Source organism: Phalacrocorax aristotelis, chromosome 9 (genome assembly GCF_949628215.1).
Source record: "Phalacrocorax aristotelis chromosome 9, bGulAri2.1, whole genome shotgun sequence".
Classification (NCBI taxonomy): Eukaryota; Metazoa; Chordata; class Aves; order Suliformes; family Phalacrocoracidae; genus Phalacrocorax; species Phalacrocorax aristotelis.
In genome coordinates this window covers 11,725,518-11,745,800 of record NC_134284.1, presented here as the reverse complement: position 1 = coordinate 11,745,800, position 20,283 = coordinate 11,725,518, and the positions used below count along the sequence as shown (strand labels likewise).

The following is a 20,283-nucleotide window of genomic DNA, read 5'->3' as shown; positions in this document are numbered from 1 at the left end:
TGCAATGCTTCGGTTTGACGTTTTATCCGTACTCAAGAGTACGTAGCCGTGCATTCTGAATGAAAACTGCCGATGTCTGGTAAGCTGTTGACGAGCTGCCCTGCCCTGCCCTGCCCTGCAGTGGCTGATGGTGCTGTGAGAATTGTCTGAGTGGCTGTTCAGTGTGTGCGTGCCCAGCATGGATTTCATTTGAGCTTCTGAACATCATTTTACGATGGTCCAAACCGCTACCAGGCGTGAGAATCACACTGCTTGTGGTTTAAAGTCTCCTAGATCTTCTGGATTTGGTGTGCAGGATCATTTGCTGACTTGCTGAAGAGATGCTGCGGGTAACAAAGATAAGGTAAACACAGTTACAGCTTTTAATATTCCAGTAAAGTGAAATAAGGGGACTTGGTCTCAGTGCCTTTCAGGGCTCGGCCTCAGGAGGGAGGTTTATGTAGCAGTTAAAATCCGATAGCGATTGTTCAGCATCACCCGGACCTTAAATTTGGTCTTAAAGTGATCAAGATTTCTGGCTTTTTCTGTGCAACCTCCTGAAGCAAATGCTGCATCTTCTGGCTTAAACACAGTTGCGGGATGTTCGTTTTGTCTCTGCAGACTGCTGTGTTTCTATGGAGAACCGCCTCACTTCAGTTGGGAAGTAACTTGTTTACCTTTCTGTTATGTAAAGGAGTTTTTCTTTTTAGTCTAACCTATTTTCTGCTTTGTTTTTAAATAAGTTAATCTTGAAAGGTAAGATAAGGAGCAGGAGAAACAGGCTGCTTCGCTGAGGTAGAGCTGTGCGGTCCTTTCACTTGCCACAGTGCCTGAGGTGGGCCGTGTCGGTGGGTGCCCGCGGTTGGTGCACCAGATCCGATTTTCCATACGGTCTGAAGTCTAATCACGGGGTGTGGCTCATGTTCCAGGTACGGAGTCAATGTATTTAATACATCCAGGCTACTGTAATTTCCCTTTCTTCCCAAGTACAGGGAGTCCAGTAAGGCACGAGTGTGTGGTGAAGCTCGTACCTTGAGCAGTGTTGGAGAAATACACCTTGGATTGTCCTGTTGTCTTAGGAATAAAGAAAAGTTGTTTTGTTGTTTGTATTTTTAGCAATAATCTGAATTCGTGATACCAGGATGAAGGGATTCAAGCTGAGGCAATTTGAAATCAAGTGTTAGGAAACTGAGATGGTCCTAACGTGAAGGCATGCCAGTGTTGGGAGCAGGGCCTTACAAACGCTGTGGAATATCTTTGAGCTTGCGTAATCGCAACTGCGATTTTAAATTTTGTCTTTGTTTTTCCTAAAGAGACAGCGATGTCAAGTTAGTCGTGCTACATTCTATATTTAGCAGGAGGCACTTGGAATGTAAGCCCTTAATTGCTAAAACTGGATTGCTTTTTCTTTGGGGGGGATGGGGGACATCCCCATGTAAGCACTTGGGTGACCCCTCTTGGTTAAACATACCTAAATACATCTGGCAGGTTACTACACCCTGCTTCCGGCTGCATAAATCTGAGCTTGTTTTTAAATTGCTTGCCTGCAAATAAAATTTGGGGCTATTACTGGGGGCGGGGGGGAAAGTCTGAAATTACTCCATTTCCTCTGTGGGATGATGTCATTGCCCTGCATTATTGTAGTCCAGCTAACTTGTTTTGCCTGCAGCTTCCACTGTCATTGTGGCCGTAGAGTAGATTGTTGTGGTGGAGGAAGAATTGATTTTCGTAGACAGTTAACTTAGTTACAAGCTAGAACAAATATTTAACCCACACAGAGAAAATTTGTGTTTGTTTAGCAAATATTGTTACATTCATGAGTAGTTTGCAAGCCTGAATGGGAGCTGGGGGGATGGGGTGGGGGGCAGGGGGAGGGTTCTTACCGCAGCAGAGTGAGCAAGTGAAGGGCCTCTGCTCTCCACGGGCTCTGTACGGGGCGAGGTGAGCAGTGGCAGCTCTGGTGGGTCCTAGGACTCATACCGAGGGCAAGGGTGAAACAGTAGCTCCTTTTAGAATCCGGTGAAGTCTTTCAGGCAAATTTAGAGCCTTTAGAAAGCAACTAGTTGGCTAAAAGTAATGCAACAGCTGAATTAAGCTAAATAGCAGTTAAAATAATTCAATGAGGATGATGCTTTAAAATGCCTGTTGTCACATTTGTCCTTGGACATCTCCAGTACAAAGGCTTCCCTAAAGGCCTTTGAGGCCTTGACCAGGAGAAGAAAATTGCAGCGATGTGCGACGGAGGAGTTTTGCAGCTGAAATAAGCCTATGTGGAACTAATGGCAGGAGCAGGAGCACTGCCCTCCCTTGGCAGACTCAGCCTAAGCAGTTACAAAAAAAGTGGGCTGGATATATATTTTTTTTTTGCAAGGTCTAATTACGGGGCGTGGTGGCTGCATTTCTATTAAAGGCTGAATCTGTGGTGGGTGTGGGTGTGCGCACAGAATGGGGCGGGGGGGTGGCTGTTGAACTGCCCCCTGCTGCTACTGCTGGGGGCACTCGCTAAAAACAGTGTCCTTTATTTACCTCCAAGGGCCCCTTACCAAATGAGGATATTGTGAGGAATTAGATGGTTTTCAAGTTGAAGCTAAATCGACAGAAGACCTAATAGCTTCTGGCAGAAGCTTTTAAATCGTACGATAGTCAGTAAAAAGGGAGCCAGGCTCCGTCCGGATCCAGCACAGCATCGAACTGCCTGTGCCCTGGCTGCAGGTGAGTGCCCCGTCCTTGTGGCCATCGCCACAAGGGAAAAAGCAAAGCAGTGGATGAGACAAGAGCTTTTATAGGCATGAAATTATCACTGCTGCAGTTTGCCACTTCTTTCTTTTAACTCTGCTCTTTTTGTGAAGCCTAGTAATTGCTACAAAATGTGCATGGACAGAATCCATGTCAAATTGTTTGTCTGGATTTATGTTCGCTCATGTTCTTGACCGTTTTTGTTGCTTTTTTTGCTGTGTACTGGCTCTACTTGCTTCTGTGCTTGCTCTAGACAAGAAAGAAATTCTACCTTGCCTTGCAGTTTTAATTATCTGCACTATGTGTTAGGATGAGCATGTTTACAGATAAATCCCGAGTGCTCTCTCAAGTTCGTTGAAGGAAAGGGGAGGTGGTTTTTTTGTCCCACCCACCTGCTCAAATGCCAGTGTTAAAATCCAAAGACATGAATTCATGTTGAGACAGTAAAAAAAGCCTAATATTAGTTTGCTGCAGACATGCATCTTCAAAGGCAAGGGTCTGATGGCGCTGAAGCATTGCATAGCTATGACTCCTTCCTCCCATGTCGTAAAAACCCCATATAGACATCTTCAATAAAACACAGCCCACGCGATTGGTAAAGGGTGAGGGGAAGGTCGCTCTGCACTTCCACTTCCCCTCCCCTTCCCTGCCCCTTTGTAAAGCTTGGACAGCTGTTAATGGCCTCACAGGTAACCTTTCAGAGTAGTAGGGAACAACACTAATACATCTACAGTACCATGTTAACAGTGACACTGTCTCCAATTTCAGTAGACTTTTATTAATGGTTTCAATTTGTTTTCACATTCTATTCATAAAGCAGCAAGCATCACTTTTGGCATGCAGAGATTCCCTGTACAGCTAAACAAGGACAAAGCAGCTGGACTTTTAAAATGTGGTTCACATGATCTGATTTTATACACCTCTGAAGAGATTACTCAAGTTAGAAACACTTAATTTAAGATGACAATTGTACAATGGAAATCACTTATTCACAATATTCATAGTTACTTAATTCTTTATTTACAAAACGCTATCCTGAGAATTCTCTATTAAGCTTCAATTTGAGCAAAGTAGTTTATATTATACCTCAGTAACAATGGTTACTTAACATAAGGAAGAATGCCACTAGAAGAGTAGGGAAAAGGCTGAGCACATCAAGTCTCTTGCTGCGGCTCTGGTTGTTCTACAGCTGCTGGATTTGGCTGTGGCGGCTCAGCTCTGCTTTCAGGGGCTGGTGGTAGAGGCAAAAATCCAGGTCGCTGAGGTGGGTAGTGAGGATAAGACCTCATTGGAAATGGATTTCTTACTGTGAGGGAATGAGAGCAGCCCAATTAGTATCAATCACAACAGCAAACACATACCTGCTCCTCCTACCCCACGTATCTCATTACTCAGCTACAGCCTACCTAAACGGAAGTCGCAAAGCAGACCTAGGTTAGGTATTTTGCTCCAAAGAGACAGAGATGCTGGGAAGAGGAAGGGCAAAATGATGACTTTTCTCAGCAGTTACCTGCGACAGGCTCACGGCAGCAGCCAGTCAGTGTCCAGCAATGGGCTGCTGCTGTCACCACCACGACCTTTGGTCTGCTGCAGCAGCCCTTGGCTGCTGTACCTTAGGTATTTTGGAAGGTAAACTGTTTAGTTCTTCACAGGTTAATCAGAGAACAGCTGGAGGCAGAAAGAAGCCCTTCAGTCTGATACTTACATCTTGCCCCACTAATGCAAACTCCATGGAAAAACGATTAACAAGTATGTCCCAAACACATGCCTTTGTATGGAGACTAGCGCATCTCAAAGCTGAAGGATGAAGCTCTAGGACTTATGTATGATGCAACCTTACAGAAGGAAAAGGATTAAGGTAAGGACCTCCTGCTTTGCTACCCAGAAACGAGCCCTTTAAGTGCCAACCAGCGTGCGTCCATGTATTTTCCAGCCAAAGCTACTATTTGTAAAAACATTCCTCTCAGTTGCTTGTATTGGTAGAAAAGTGTACAATGCAATTATCGTTCCTCAGAAAAGATGCTCCCGGTTAGCCGAACTGAGATGTAGTATGTGCAAATAAAGATTTAAGTGTTTACCCAGTGCGGTAACTCACTACCTGCACAAAGCACTCATGTTCATCAACTAAGTAAATGCTGGCAAAAGCTACGTACTTGGCAGCGGAGGGCGCGGAAGCCCAAAGTCTCGTACTGGAAAGCATTCCCGTGGTCCGTACATGCCAGCAGGAGGAGGGGGAGGAAAAGGAGGTCCTCGTCTCATGAAAGGTGCTCTAGGATCCACAGGCATCAGTGGAGGTCTGACCGGAGGGAAAGGTGGAGGAGCAAACCCTGAGCTGACAGCTTCACTTTCAGACACCAGCAACTGATCAGGTAGTGAGTTCTGCAACACAATGAAAACAGGGAAGGTCGCTCAGGGAAAGGGATACGGAGCAGGAACATCTCCAGGCCTGCCAGGCCCACTTTGATGTAGCCAACAGCTAGGCCCAACTCTGCCTTAGCTACAGCACAATCCTGAGCCAGGCTATCTACGGTCACTAACCATCAGCCTGACCACAGCTTCATCCTTTGGCTTATAATTAATTTTCAGCAGGGACTGTATTAGTCACACATCAAAACTAATTCACAAGACAGTAAGTGCTGTAATACAAGTACACATACGATTTTGTAATTTGGCCTGCATGGTGCAATATGTGACCAATGTACCAGAGACATATTTTCCTAAATAATTTGCAGAAAATTAAAGCATCTTTAAATCAAGTTCCTGTTTAGCTACTTACACTAAGATTAGAATGATCTTTCATCCCATTTCCACTTGGTTCTGGTCGTGGGCTGTTTTCTGAAGATGTTTGTCCATCTGTATGCAAAAGTTAGACAAGTTATTCAGCACTGACCTCCTTCTCCCCACCACCAAATTCCACATTTTTTGTGAAATCAGGATATACAGGCAAGGAAAAAAAAAGGAAGTGTCACTGTACCAAGCAACTGTTATGCAGGCAGACTGAAAGACAACCGAGGAACACAAAGCTATGACTGTTTCCTCTAACTTCTGTACAGGTTGCACATGAATTACAAGGCTGCAGCTCTTACCAAAGTTTCTTTTACCAAAAGAAGGCTTTTACTTCCATTTTACTTTGGTTGGGTGTGTTTGGTGGTTGTTTTGGGTTTTTTTTTCTTTTAGAAGTTACATGTGTATTTTCCTAGCGATACATCTTAACATCACTGTAGCACTTCCATTTTTCCCCTCCCTGCTAATACTTTATTTCTTTGGTAATTCCTGCTCTGGGTATGATTGCACTATGACATGCTCCTGGCATAGGGCTCGACAGCAATCCTGTTCAAATTTGACAAAAGCTGATTCCTTCCATAGTTACTAAACATCAAGGGCACTTTCAGCACTACATCAGTTCTGGATAAGCATTCAGAAATAAGAATAATCTTCCTCCTATTTGCTGTACTCACTTGATAAATTAAGAGATAAACAGGATCTTCAGTGTTTTTACCTTTACACTTTCCTGAGAACAAGTATTTTCAGTAATAACTGGAGAAAAATAAAGGGAATTGTCAGAGGAGAATCTGACTGGATATAAATACACAAAATATATACATTAAATGTACTCCTTTCTTAAAACAACCAACCAAAAAAAAACCCCAACACACACACAAAACAACCCCAAAAACAGAACAACAAAAGAACTCCAAAACAAACTCGAGATTTGAAAAATACCGCTTTCTTGCACTTCTGCCTGAATAAGGATACTACGAAACAGCACAAGACTAAAACAATAGTTCTAACAAGTGACAGATTTTTCACCTACGTGTTGCATTTCTTCCTTTCTGAAGCAAAGCAAGCTATTTTCTCAATGAACAGATAGGTCTTTTCAAAAACTCTAAATTACAACAGTTCAAGCAGGCCCCGCCTTGCTGAAGATACCATTACTTAACAGTCTGAAGCATTTTAACTGCTCATGTCACACAGAACATTCATGCCTTGAAACTTACATTGCATTACACTTTCCATTTTAAATCCTTGTAAAGTTGCTCACAAACACTAAAGCTTTAACCCTTCTTTCTGACAAGGAGCTTCATGCTCCAGATATTTGCCTCAAGTTTAAAGTTTTTGTACAGTTAGCCACCTCAGCTTAGGAAAATGTGTATTTTGTTCACTTTAAATAACTTTTTGATGATCTTGCTGAGAAAGTAGCTCATGGACTCTTTAAAGTGTTGGAACCTAGATTTCAGTACTGTGAAACACACCGCTGTTCTGAAGTCCAGGTATGTGCTGGACGGGGTGGGTTGTTTTTGGTTTTGTTTTTGTTATTTATTTGTTGGGGTTTTTTGCTATTTTTGCAAATACTCATCCAAGCCTAATGAAATGATATGCCTCTAAAAAGCAACATTTACATATGCTTAATAACCTGCTAAGTGCTGGCAGGAAGGTTATCAGCAACCATTTCCATTAAGTAGGTTTTGAACTGCCCAAGAACTGAATACAGCTTATTTTTTTATTGTTTCTTGCCAGCAGCTGAAGAAAAGGGTAAAAACGGATACAAGAAATGAGTGCAAAGACACTGCACTTCTCCTGTCCTTCAGTCAGCATCCAGGTGCTAAAAAAAAATGCTGCAGTCAAATACAAAGCAGTAGAAAGCAGAAGGGAAACAGAGAAGCTTCTGAAAGGGGGTAGGAAGGTGAGTGGCTTTACGGGAAGAGAATTGTCTTCCAGTAGAAAACAGTTCCCTGTAAAACCTGAACCTTCAACCTGAAACAGAATTCAGCATTCCCAGTTCTCACATTATAACACCAAGTAACAAAGATTCTCTCTCCCATTGCCAGAAACTGGACAACAAAGATGGTAACTTAGTACTAGTCATACGAGTAACTGAACACTAAGTGGAAAAGTTTCTGTTGCAAGTTTAATGGCTTCAACCTAGCTGATGGCTCAGACACATGTGACTTACTAGGCATTGAATAAGGATGAAAAATGTTTAGTAAGTACTAAGGCTTTAAGCTCTTAAACTGTTTCAGTGGTAAGGTTTAAGTCACAAAAACTTTGAGCTTCTGGTTATTGCTAAGCTTCACAAACTAGAATTTACGTAATTGGCCAACTGAAAACAAATGGCACTTGGGTCAGGGAAATATGACTAAGTCAGGGGCATCTGCACTGTGAACTACAGAAAGCTGCAAGTATGGTAAACGGTTTGAAGGAGGCGGCCTCAGGACCTTCTAGTTCAGTACACAAAGCCAGTGGATATTTGAAAACTTTGCCGTTATTCTTTCAGTCTTAATGACTCTAACTCTTTCTACCTTTACCAAAAGTGGCAGGGAAATGGACATAAATGTTTGTGATATTTTAATGCTGTGGTGAGCCTCCTAGGAGGGGCCAAAACCGACTCAAGGCCAAGCCTGAATGGTTAACACACACAACAGTGAAGGCGGACAAAGAAAATACCTCACGACTACCATTCACGGAATCCCATCCACCTGACAGAAGAGACTGCTATTGTCGATAAGAGGGAAAGACTGCATCGAGGCTAGCAGGCATTAAAATATCTTTACACAATGGAACATTGGGTCTGTGGTAGCTATAAAGTTGTCCTCTTACCATGGCTTCCTACATACAGTCAACCTATACTGAGATTCTCCATTTGACAGCATCCCGTGGTGCAATCCCCACCTGTTTTATCAAAAGACTGCACGTTGTAAGTTCGTAGTTCTGCTGGTCCAGAAAGTCTTCCAGTATTTGGAGGATTAGGGAAAAGTCTTTCTTGTCTTCGAGGAGGAAGAACTGGATCAGTGTAAGGCTCAACTAACATTGAAGAAATTACAAAACAGGTCAGTCAAGATTTATTCCCCCATTTCATAAAATTTTAGACCAGTGCAATTCTCTGGGTATCTTAGGCTCTTGTAAAGTGAATATGAATCAGGGTGAGCAACAATCTTAAAAAAAAACAAACCCAAACAAAGGAATCCCACCAAGTATGTACTATAGCTAATGTTCCTAAGAAGCTGTAAAAGAGGAAAGTTCATTGATTTTTTGTTTAACATACCATGGAATTTTGAGAGTTATGATCACCTAAGTTATAAACAGTGGGGCCTTGAAACAAAGGCTCAGCATAGCCGTGAAGGGCAAAGGCAAAACCAGTTTCTATACGTTTTAAGCCATGCTGTAAGAGTGCTGTTTCCTGTTACGTTTCATAGCGCTGTAATGCGTTCCCACCAACTTCCTTGCATCAGATCTAGCAACCATGCAGGTACAAGACAAACTGTAGCAGTGAGATCCAAGTGCAAAGATGTGGTAAGAACACAGCTCAGGTCAAGGAAACAAGACTACCCCTCTGCAGTATCCTGTCAATAGATCAGATCTGGCAAATAAGAAACTGCATCCTGAGTGGACTTTGAGTTGTATAATCAAGCTTTCATACACATGTGGCAACTACAATATTGCTTGCTGCATCTAGTAATTGAAGTACTTTTATCTGTGTACTTCACCCAATTTTAAATTTTTTAAAAAACTTGTAGCACTTTTGCTTCTTTGTTACAGGTATACAGGAAGGTTGTCCTTCCATCCGCATTGTTTACTTTAGAAACATCAGTAGTATCCTCTTTGATTCATCTCTGTCTTCCCTGACAGCACGCAATACAGACGTATAGCTGAAGAAGTGAGAGTGAAGACTGATTTTGTTGTTGTTAATTATCAAAGAGGCAATATCAACACAAAAATATGTACTGAACAAGGACTACACGCTATACCTGTACTATTAACATAAATTTTTTTGAAAAACATAGTAGCTAGCTTTTATTTAAGGCTACTGTACCATTAAAACTTCTTACTGTCTCAGATCTCGTATTAGTTATCCAGAGAGTTCTTTTGATGCACTGAACAAGCCCCCAGTAAAATGATGAAACCAAACAGTTGACTGTACACTGCTAGTACCAACATACATTTAAAAGACAGCCTAGAAGAAGTGCCAGTGAACCACACCATTCAAGAATGGGAAAAAAACTACCATTAAAAAAAAAACACCTTCCAGTGCAGTTGCACATGCAGTTCCAAGAAAACATTTCCTATTTTTAAGCAAAAAATACTTCGATATACACACTACAAGTCAGTAACTCCATTTTTCTGCAGATGCAGTAGCTAAGCAGATTTTTATACCTGGTGGAGGCAGAATTATCCTGCGTTCTCTGTCCCAAGGAGGTGACAGGGATCCAGTATCTGATGGTGGTCTCTGGGGTTCAGTTAGTCTATCAGAACTCAGCTCTCCTCTTTCATTACCAGCTTCATACATGGCAGTTGGTCCTCTGGATCCTAATTGAAGAAATCACACAGCTATTCACCCAGGTATTTAAAATCCTCTATTATGGCTTTCTTCACTAAGTCCGAAAATAGTAAATCACGGAATGCCAACACTGTCAAGATATGAGAGGCACAAGGCTCCACAGGACTCTCCAGCTGTTTGTTGATGACCAGTTTATGTTTACTAGAAGTGTTTAAAAGGTTTGTTTGGAATGAAAAAGTCTTAGTTCAACAAGAGTGCAATCTAGAGTACCTGCAATTTAAAAAAACAAAAAAAGTAAGAGTTTCAGTTCATTCAAATCAGAGAAATTAGTGCCCTCACAATAGATCTTCTCAGTGCTAAGAAACCTGCTGCTAATCAAACTAAAAATTAGCACACTGAAAGTTAATACCCTCATCATAAGAAAATATCCACACTACATTAAACACTTTTTTTTCCCCCTTGAATTGGAAAGAACAACTCAAGACCAGGTCAACCCGTAACCAAGTGCAAGAGAAACTGTAACAATGAGTGATTTTAGGTTGCAACCTTCCTTTAAAATAGATTTGGTCTGAAAAATGACTTAAATACTGAATTTTGGTATAATTCTTTAATACTCTATCCTAAAATTCAACCTAGTATTTGAAGCCATTTCCTGTCTTGTGCAAAGTGAGATGAGCACTATAATTACTCAGTAGCTGGCATTGTTTAAACACATCCTGTGTTTAATCTGCCCAAGTTACATTAACTACTGCCCATTTCACAATGAAGCACTACATCTTTGCATAGTCTCTTTCCTTGCTAATACTGCATCCTGAAATCAGGTTTTCACTCTCCCTCACCAGCAACAATTTAAAGATACATTGGACAGCTAGTGTCATTACTTACTGTCTCTATACAAATAATCAAGTATAATTTTGCTTGTGTGGTATAGCTAGAGTTGAACATTCAATTTCAAGGTTTTTTTCTGACTTAGAAAATAAATCAACTTTCACATGCACCTGGATATGCTTTTTATAAGGAACTAAAAGAAATAAATAGTCCTTGCTGGTCTTCTAAAAATCAATGTTGATTAGTGAAATCCTATAGAAGAAACATTTAGACATATTTCCCATTAAACAAGTATAAGTTTAAATGGATGTAACAGTAGTATTAAAATAAATAGTAGCTTCTTTATTACCTGACAACAGACACTGACCTCCACTCTAGCATTTATCTATGCTATTTCCATCAACATCAAAAATGGGAAGGAACAGTGGTTTTCTTCCCTTATAACCCATGACATCATGGCTTGCTTTCACCTACTCCTCTGTCTCTGCATTTTACTCCTTACACACAACCTTCCTGGTCCCTTTTATCACTAGGGAAGCAACTGCCTTCACATAAAAGGACTGCTTCAAATTTAGAGCAAAGGGAGGAAAACAATATACTGAATCAGTAACTTTCTAGTGTCATGACCCCCAGTAACACTGTCTCATGTTTTTGACAATGCAGTTACCCTCTCCTTCTCTCACTTACTGTAGACCAGTGAGCTGTCAGTAGCATTTTTTTTTCTTCAGAAAGCTGATCAACTTTTGTTCACTTTAAAACCGTAAGTTTATTTCAGCAGAACCCCATTTGTCTAAGAAACAAAAACTGATAAAGTTTGGCTTTTCACTTTTCTCAATATGTGCTTCTAAAGTGAATCCACTAACCAACCCACTAGTACCAACTAAATTTTCCGTCGTACTGTTATACGTTAGACAGCTTTAGAAGCAAGTTGAAAAACAGGAAGAGTTTGTCCAATTAACTATTTAATTGATTGTTTTAATACTTTTTGTCGCCAGCAAGAGGAAAAGGTGTGACAGGTTTATAGTAGAGGAGAATAGATATATTTTCAAGTTTAAGAATTGTACCTCTTCCTCCTCCTCCACCTGGAAGCATAGGTGAAAGCCTTAAAGGACCCTCCAATAAAGTTGGAGGGGAAAGAAAAGCTCTTGTTTCAGATGAAGGCCGGCCCATTGGTGAGGGTCCATATGGGGAATGCTCTGGAACAGTTAAAACAAAATACTCAAGTTCACAATATTTAGTTTAGCAAACTGTATAAATAATTAACTTCTCAGGTGAAGTTTAAAACTAAATTGTATAAGTGAAATGAAAATTGTGCTTTAATTACCATGTGTATTATATTCCCAGTCTACTCTCATCAATGCTGCAAACGCTCTTAGTTTCAGCGACTGTTATTTGTACATACACATGGCCAAGATAGTTTTCAAACAATTACGTATGTGCAGTCTTGGGAAACAAAACCATAAACAAAAACAATTAGGCTCTATTTTACAATTCAATACTGTACCTCTGCCAAATGGTCTAACTGGAACATCGAGAGCATAAGGATCTTTTTCTAAAAGGTCAAGTTTAAATTCTGTTTCAGTTAATCTGCAAATAAACAACAAAAAAGTAGTAAATAACCAAGGAGTCCAAAAGTTTTACTGGACTGCACTGTCTACTGCTAGGCTTTCTACTTAAAGGGTTAATGATGCAAGGAATTTTATTCCCTAAATAAAAAGAGACAAAGGATGTCACAGAACTCTGAACATAAGAATTTAAAGTGCTTCTCTACGCTGCTGTATTTAAACTGTAATTCAGAAATTGAAGTGGCATGTTAGATGTCACAATCCCTAGCACGACACCACTCTCACAAGTACTCTTGAACTGCATTCCAAATATTAGTTAACTTCACACCTAAAGGTTCCTCACAACCACCACCACCGCCTGATCTGTTAGCTCAGTATTAATTTCCGAAATAAACTCTAAAATCATTAGGTACCCATCAGTTCTGGTTGATACATAACTTCAAACAAACAAACAACAAACCCCCAAACCTCTGCGTTCTACTACTACGTTCTGCTTCTTTCCTGAAATATTTCAATACTTTACATAGTTCTTCAGTTCTTACTTTCTTGCATGTTACCATTACAGGAATGCTTAAATGACTCCCTTCCTTTCAGAACTCCAAGGGAACACTGTGCTCTCTCTGCCCAGTTTGGGCCACAACGGATTAACATAGGTCTAGAAAACACCAAACCTCATAAATCCAAAACATACTCACATGCCAAATTGCATTTGTTTAGAATTAGATCAGGACTGCACTTACTTCTGTCTGTTATGTGCATTTTCTTTTTTTAGCTCACTGAGGTGTCTTTCAGCTGCTCGGGCTGTCAGCTTTGGGGAGGGACAAAAATCAGATGCTTAGATATGCTGTTTATTAATTAAATGCTTCATAAATGTGATAGGTCCTAGAGCCAAGACAGTTTTTCCTATCTGAAGTGTGCTGACTATATTTTCACAGCATATGACTCTTACATAAAAGCATATAAAAGAGAGTCTCACATACATCATCAAATTACATTAGCAGCTACACTGCCCAAATTTTTGAGGAATGATATAGCTTTCCTGCAGGTTCTTACAACCGCAGAAATGAAACTCTTTGGCTACAGCTGCTTTGAAGAATCTACAGAACATGTGAAGATTTAAAATATCAAATTTTATAAGAAAGTTTACTTTAAAATCATATAGTTAAAAACTGTAAAATTATGACCATGAAGCGCCACAGCTTTTAACAGGATTCTATCTTATACAGACCATTCTGTGAGACTGAAGAATGTATTAGTCAGGAGATATTTTAAAGTTTCCTGTTTGGAAAAAAAGGTAAAAATGGATTTTGTAGCAACATTCTCAGGAAGCTGTCAATGGAACATACTGTTCTCACAGGACATAATGTCTTCTATCAGTAGATAAAAGGAGTGAAGTACATCCAGGGAAAATATTAAAATGGCATTGAAACAAGGCCAAAAGCTTTTATTATTAGCAAAATGTCACACACTTGTTAAATGGTAACATCTTATTCCAGCAGATATAATAGTGTAATATCATTCTACTGTGCTCATAGGTATCCAGCTATTCCAACTATTTTATATGATAGAAGTATTTTTAACATGCTTTTGTGTATATCTGCAAGAAATCCATATGTTTAAAGGTGACACGTTAGAGTTAATTTTGATCATCTGTTTTTTAATAAGAAACAGAGAAGTGGTAAAGCAAGCTATTAAAATAACTGAAAAGGAAGAAGCACAAAGTTCAGAAAATTCAGTATTTGGAGCTTACCCAATTATCATGAGCTTTTTTCTCATGTGAAGTAATCTATGAAAGAGATTCATGAGATAATTATTAATCTAAGAAAGAAAACTTAAGATTGAATATATGCTCTTAACTGTCAATTTAATGTGTGTGGATAATTTATAATGAGACCCCTAAGCTTAAAATTTAACTTTTTAATAAAGGTATTTGGTGATCTCTGCTGTGAAATTTTATCAGTCAAAACCAGATGATGTTGGGGGGGGGGGCAGAAGGGGGCGAGCAGAAAGGCAAAAAACCCACCCAACAACACCAAGCCAAGTACAGTATCACAACCCATCTAAAAGTGGTATTACAGTTGCAATAACATTCCTCCTACTTGGCACAGATGGTAACACAAAGCACATACCTGATTCTGATAAGAACGAATGGTTCTTTCTAGCTCTTCTTCAAGATCTTTTGCTCGCTGTCTATAACAAAATTAGGATTTATGACAATGCAACAAAATGTTGAGGAAAGTAATTTTAAATATAGTAAACACGATAAACACACGGCATAATTAAAGTTTTTTAATCAAAGACACAGTATTGTCACTTAGACCTATGGGATACATAAAAATTATAGTAGCAATGGAAATTCTAGGCCCTAGATTAGTGCCAACAGGATGGTAAACAGAACAGAACCAAAACACCCAGCATCTCTCCAACTTTTCAGTGCTCTCTGATATGTTACCAATATAAAGGATATCCCTCCACCTATGCCTAGACAGCCAGCCTCACCCATCTCAGCAAATGTACCAATGTGGCTGGAGCATCGTGCTGTCACAGGCTACCACAGTCAGTCCTGAGGGACAGTCACTTACACTGAAGTTATTTCAAGACCACAGAAAGTATGACGCCACCTTTGCTGCCAGCTAGCCTGTGCACAGCCTCTCTAGGTTCTATACTTTCTCAGCAGGTGGGCCAAAGACACATTCACTGTTTAGTTATACTCCATTTGCAATATTAATATTCTCTTTAAAACTAAGATGTCTACAAAGTCCGTGTTCTGAGTAAATCAAGAAGGGTGAATTCTCTTTTCCTAGATGAATACTGAGGAATGTCTACAATAACTTCATATTATAAAGAATTAATCTAATTAACTCTTTAGGAAGCATTGTTAGTCAGCATCATTCAGTTAGAGTCAATCTCCCATAAACACTGACGGAAGATGGAGAATATACATTACAGATTGAAGAATTATGCCATAGTTCGAGAAACTACACAAGCAAACCAGAGGTACACATTTGTACACCTGGACAGATGTAACACAAAACAGAGCAAAGCAGTTAAAAAATAACTACATAAAACATTCCCACATCACAGTATTTTAGTAAAGAACTTCTAAACAGTACTATTTGATAACCTTATGGATACAGAAATACAATACTATAACTAGACAACCTAAATATGTTAGGACCTATAGGAAAACTGAACACTGCATTTACTTCACAGCATTGTCTTAACTTCATATTTTTATCTCCATTCAGTAGAGGGGAGACCCACTTCTACCATTCCTTTAAAGCCAGCTTATCAGTACAATCAGCATTTTCTATTGGAAGAAAAGTTGCCGGTGATCTCCCATACCCAAATTCTTTAACAAAGCAAGAACTCCCTTAGTGTGTATTACCACACACAAACTAGCAAGTAACATATACACACAAAACAAAAGCTGGAAGAAAATACATTCACATATGCTGGTGTTTTTATTAATTTTCTATTGCCTTTTTTTCACTTTGGAACAAGTGACTACAGCAACTAAAAATCTGTAGTTACCTGTAGCTGTTTAGTTCTTCAGCAGCGTGACTAATTTTTTCATCTACTTTAGAAAGCTTTTCTTCCTTCTGTAGGCGTTCTCTCTCTTCTACTGTCAGCTTCCTTTAAGAAAATTAAAAAACTATGGTTAATTCTGTTTCAGGTCAACAATTTTGTAGATGGTCTGTCAAGAAAAACTCCTCCAATTTTTTAGGCATGATGAGTACATTATATTTATTCAGATATAAGTTTTATAGGCAACATATGTAGTTGCATAAATAGCAGTAGTTTGTATTCATATTATTTTATTCCATTCATTAACTATTCTATATGAAACATTTAGATTATCACTATTCCTAAAAGGATTTTTAAAGACAATCCATATTACCAAAGAATATTTCTACTGGGGAGGAGGGAGGGTGACAGAGGAAAGCAGCCACAATTCAAATCAAACAAACTGAACACCAAACTACACTATCAGTGATTTGTTCTGGTACTTTTTTACATCTTAAAATAATTCTCCAGAGAAGAAAAATGTTGTTATTAGCTATTTTTAAAAGCTATTTAAAAAAACCCCACAACTCTTTCAAGGTCCCTCTTTTTTAACACCTTCTTGGGCACTGCAGAAGAGAAAACCCGTATTCCAGACCACAGAACACCCATGGATACTACTGCTGCACAGAGCCCTGAATGGATAAACTGGTCATTCTTCCTGTAACAGCAGTCCTTAACTATCAAACCAAATTATGCTGAACATGATTTAAACTTCTTTTTTACTCAATCTTAATTTCCCACTTTTCTATTTCCCTTGTTTGAATATGCCTAGCTTTTAAAAAGATTCCTTGTTAATACCAATAGCCTCTCATCATGCCAAGCTTCTCCCCACTCTGTTTTGGCTTTTCTAAAATCTCTGATAAGCAGCAGCACACATTTGCTGAGCTTCAGCATGGCATTTTTAAATATCATCCATGCAGTCTGCAAACATTTTCCCTTTCTGACAGCCCATCATAGCTTCTTTTTAAAAGGTTCCTCCCCCTGCCCGCCCTTTTTTAAAATTGAATGTTACTGTAGTGGATTTCTGGGTTTCGTTGCACCTACAAGGATGCCAAATATCTATACATATATATATTTTAGAGAGCAGATTATTGAAAGTAATTGTTTAAAAAGGTCCTGCATACTGCTCAGTACAGGATCAAGACTTGTGCTGCTTCTCTTGCTGCCTTCAGGATTATGTCTGCTCTTTGAAGAAATAATTTCTGGCTAGTAAAACTGATTTTACAATCATGCCCTAAAACAATGGCTCCTGTTCCCTCCCCGTCCCATCCTCACGCGCACACACGTCTGAAGGTTACTACGTGCCCCATCCCATCCCAATCAACACATTTCTGATTTTAGTCAGTCACAATCCCTGCTAGTCATCCTGACTGTGATGCAGATAGTACAGCCCTCATATTCTATCTTTCTTGGTGAGGAAAGCTTGATTCACAGGGGTTTTATGTCACTTACTGTAACAGTTTGCTGGTCTAATCTCTAAGTTTAGCTTTACATATAGCATCACTTCTCTGCTGACATTACTAGCTCTCTTTACTATATAAAATAGACCTCACAATTAAAGCAGCTACTGGTTATCTTTCAGCAAGTTTGATAGCTGTATTACATCATATCTTAATTAAACAAAAGAAAAAAATCAAGCTTTCCAACTTCACCCACCTTATTTCATAAACTAAAAATTTGGTATTTCTTTGTTCATCTTTGTTTCTGTACTTGCTTCTGGAAAAGTCCTAAAATAATACACCACTACTTTCACGGAAACAATTTCTACAAAATTACTGTGATCAAAACATGATGAAGCTGTAACATAACAGGGTCTTAACAATTCAGAAAACTCTGGAGAGCAGTATTCAAATTTTAAATAATTTCCAGCCACCCAAATCAAAGAGTTACACTCAAATCAAACAGTAAGCATGGAATATAAAAAGAGGAACCAGCACCTGTGTAGTTTCATTTCATTTTCTTGATAAAGCTCAGTCATTACTTTAAGTTTCTGCTGAAGTTTTTGAACTTCACTTTCAAAGCGTTCATTTTCAGACTGCAAGGAAGCTTGTTGACTTTGAAGGTTTTCTATGCGTTCTGTCAAATTGAGAGATATTTACATTGGGACAATGCACAATTTACAAAATTAAAATATTTACAATATTTTATTATTTAAAAGTGTGTAAAAAACTTTGATCCTATGTTGATTTAATAATATAAGCAATAATATGTTAATATATTTCAATAACTCATACAAATTGAGAAACAGTATTGCTCCTTTTGATGGGATGCCAGCAGCTATACCCTCTACCTACCACAGAGTGCAGCTGAGTACATATCTAGCCTTTGCTCCAAACTGGATAGCTTCTTTGAAAACAATGCAGTTTTGTAATTCACAATATATAATTACAATAATAAAAGCCCTTAATGAAAATATTTTACGAAAGGAGTAAAATCGGTACCATCGTATACTCTTGCAGATTTACTCACATGAGGTCTTGCTGAGTAGCCTGAAGGGATAACTCAGATTTGTCACACCACCTTATCTTTCCAAATTAAAATCAGTCATGTTTCTTTTCCTATTTACTATTCCTATGCCTCTCTTCAAGTAACACAGAAAGCTTCAAATAAATATGAATATCTTTATGGTACAGAGTTACAATCAATTTGGAAAACACACTAGCACAAAGAGTCAGTTTAAAGGATTATCAAAACCTGAAAAATACATTTTTACGGAGCACTTCATCACCCAAATAACAAAGCACAGTACATTCAAATGTGATGGCTACTCTGCTCGCTCTTATCTACGACAGCAATAGCTAATTACAGGCTTTAATTTAAATTAAAGTGGCAGTGTTTTAATTTCATAAGGTTTAATTCAGTATGTCCTACATAACTAAGGAAAAAAAAACCCCACAGAACAAGATGCTTTCAGGTTCAATTGTCTAAATGCAGTATTTTGGATTTTAAGAAGTACTGAGCATGCACCCATTACAAACTTATTACAATCAAGTTACCGTTTTTAATAATGGTTTTACAATTTAGATTAAAACTCCAGAGTTTCATGTCCAGAAATTACGTAAAGGGATTATTTCTTTATTAACATCACTTTGCCCACGTATTAAGATTCTGTAACTTAAAGTTATAGAATAATCCAACAGGAGTACAAGAAAATTTGCAAGTGGTACTTTAGCAACCATTATACATCACTACAGTTTGACAGCTTTACCTCTAAAGTAAAATATTTAAGATAGCTAAGCAACTTAAACAGGCATTTTAAAAATCAAGTGGAGCTATTAATGTAAACTTAATTCAGTTTTTACTGAAAGTAATGTTTACAGCCTGTGAAGTTTTATTTTACAAAAGCAGCATCTTATTAATTTTAAAGGCAAAGCATTTAATTACCTGTAAGTTCTCCTTTAGCTTTATTTTCATCAGACAGTTTTGAATACATTTGATCTCTTTCTGTTTCCAGGGTCTTTAAACAAGCATTTAACTACAATAAAAATTAAAAAGAAAGAAGAGCATTAAGATTACCAGAAACTGTTTGCATGCAAAACCACCTAATTAAACATTAAAAGATGCTAAACTCTGATACTGATATCTAGATGCAATTGAACTGACCATAAAAATTGCATATATTCCCTCTAGTTTCCTCCCTTCCATCCACAAGTTTCTTAGAATCACATACCTTTGCAGCATAGATCAATTTCTTCACAGTTCGTTTTTGCTGATCATCTGATTGACAGAACAGAATAATACATCACATAAAAAGCACAAAAAGGTTGGTGACAGAGTTTGCTACTATTATTTTATTTTGATTCTATAAAAAATGTAATCCCCAACATACCAGGATAGGCATAGCGTATTTTGAGGAAAAAGACAAAAAAAAAAAAAAAGCACTTGGGGATGCCTATATTTTAGTGCTTTGTTTGCCAATCAGACTCAGAATGTTCATGTTAAAAGTGAGATGCTGAATACAGACTCTAGGATTCACTGGGCTGTGCCCTACAGTATCATCAGCACCAGCATAAGAAGATTAAAAAGGAGCTGCAGCAAGAAAAAGTAAGAAGAAAGGCTCTTCTGTGCTGCTGTTTTGAGGGGACCCGTATCTACATCCATCTGATTCCAGTGCTACGATGCTGCCCGCAACAAGTAACGCCTGCATAATCAGTAATTAAGCTCTAAGGACCCACAGTGTTATTGCTGGGAGGAGATTCAAGAGATGAAAGCAAGGTTTCTACCTAAAAATGCTTGATGATCACTACTTAATACTAACATAGGCTAAAGCAATTCTGCCAGAGACTGAGCACCGAGTCTTTACATTGCTCTGTGACAATATGTATGCTTTAG

General features: G+C 38.7%; 1 protein-coding gene across 7 annotated transcripts in view; it reads right to left on the bottom strand.

Annotated features, from left to right (window-relative positions):
* Nucleotides 1–3,472: 3,472 nt before the first annotated feature.
* MIA2 (MIA SH3 domain ER export factor 2) overlaps nt 3,473–20,283 on the bottom strand; it is a 38,204-nt gene continuing 21,393 nt past the window's right edge. For all 7 annotated transcript variants that reach the window (XM_075103449.1, XM_075103450.1, XM_075103453.1 and 4 more), the window contains 14 exons: nt 19,622–19,668; nt 19,336–19,426; nt 17,889–18,027; nt 15,919–16,020; nt 14,514–14,574; nt 14,135–14,170; nt 13,125–13,192; nt 12,324–12,406; nt 11,884–12,015; nt 9,868–10,020; nt 8,386–8,517; nt 5,492–5,568; nt 4,869–5,094; nt 3,473–4,021 (listed from right to left, as the gene is read on the bottom strand). In XM_075103449.1, the coding sequence (XP_074959550.1) occupies nt 3,870–4,021; nt 4,869–5,094; nt 5,492–5,568; nt 8,386–8,517; nt 9,868–10,020; nt 11,884–12,015; nt 12,324–12,406; nt 13,125–13,192; nt 14,135–14,170; nt 14,514–14,574; nt 15,919–16,020; nt 17,889–18,027; nt 19,336–19,426; nt 19,622–19,668 (1,499 nt within the window). In that variant the 3' untranslated portion in view covers nt 3,473–3,869. The remainder of the gene's footprint in view (nt 4,022–4,868; nt 5,095–5,491; nt 5,569–8,385; nt 8,518–9,867; nt 10,021–11,883; nt 12,016–12,323; nt 12,407–13,124; nt 13,193–14,134; nt 14,171–14,513; nt 14,575–15,918; nt 16,021–17,888; nt 18,028–19,335; nt 19,427–19,621; nt 19,669–20,283) is intronic.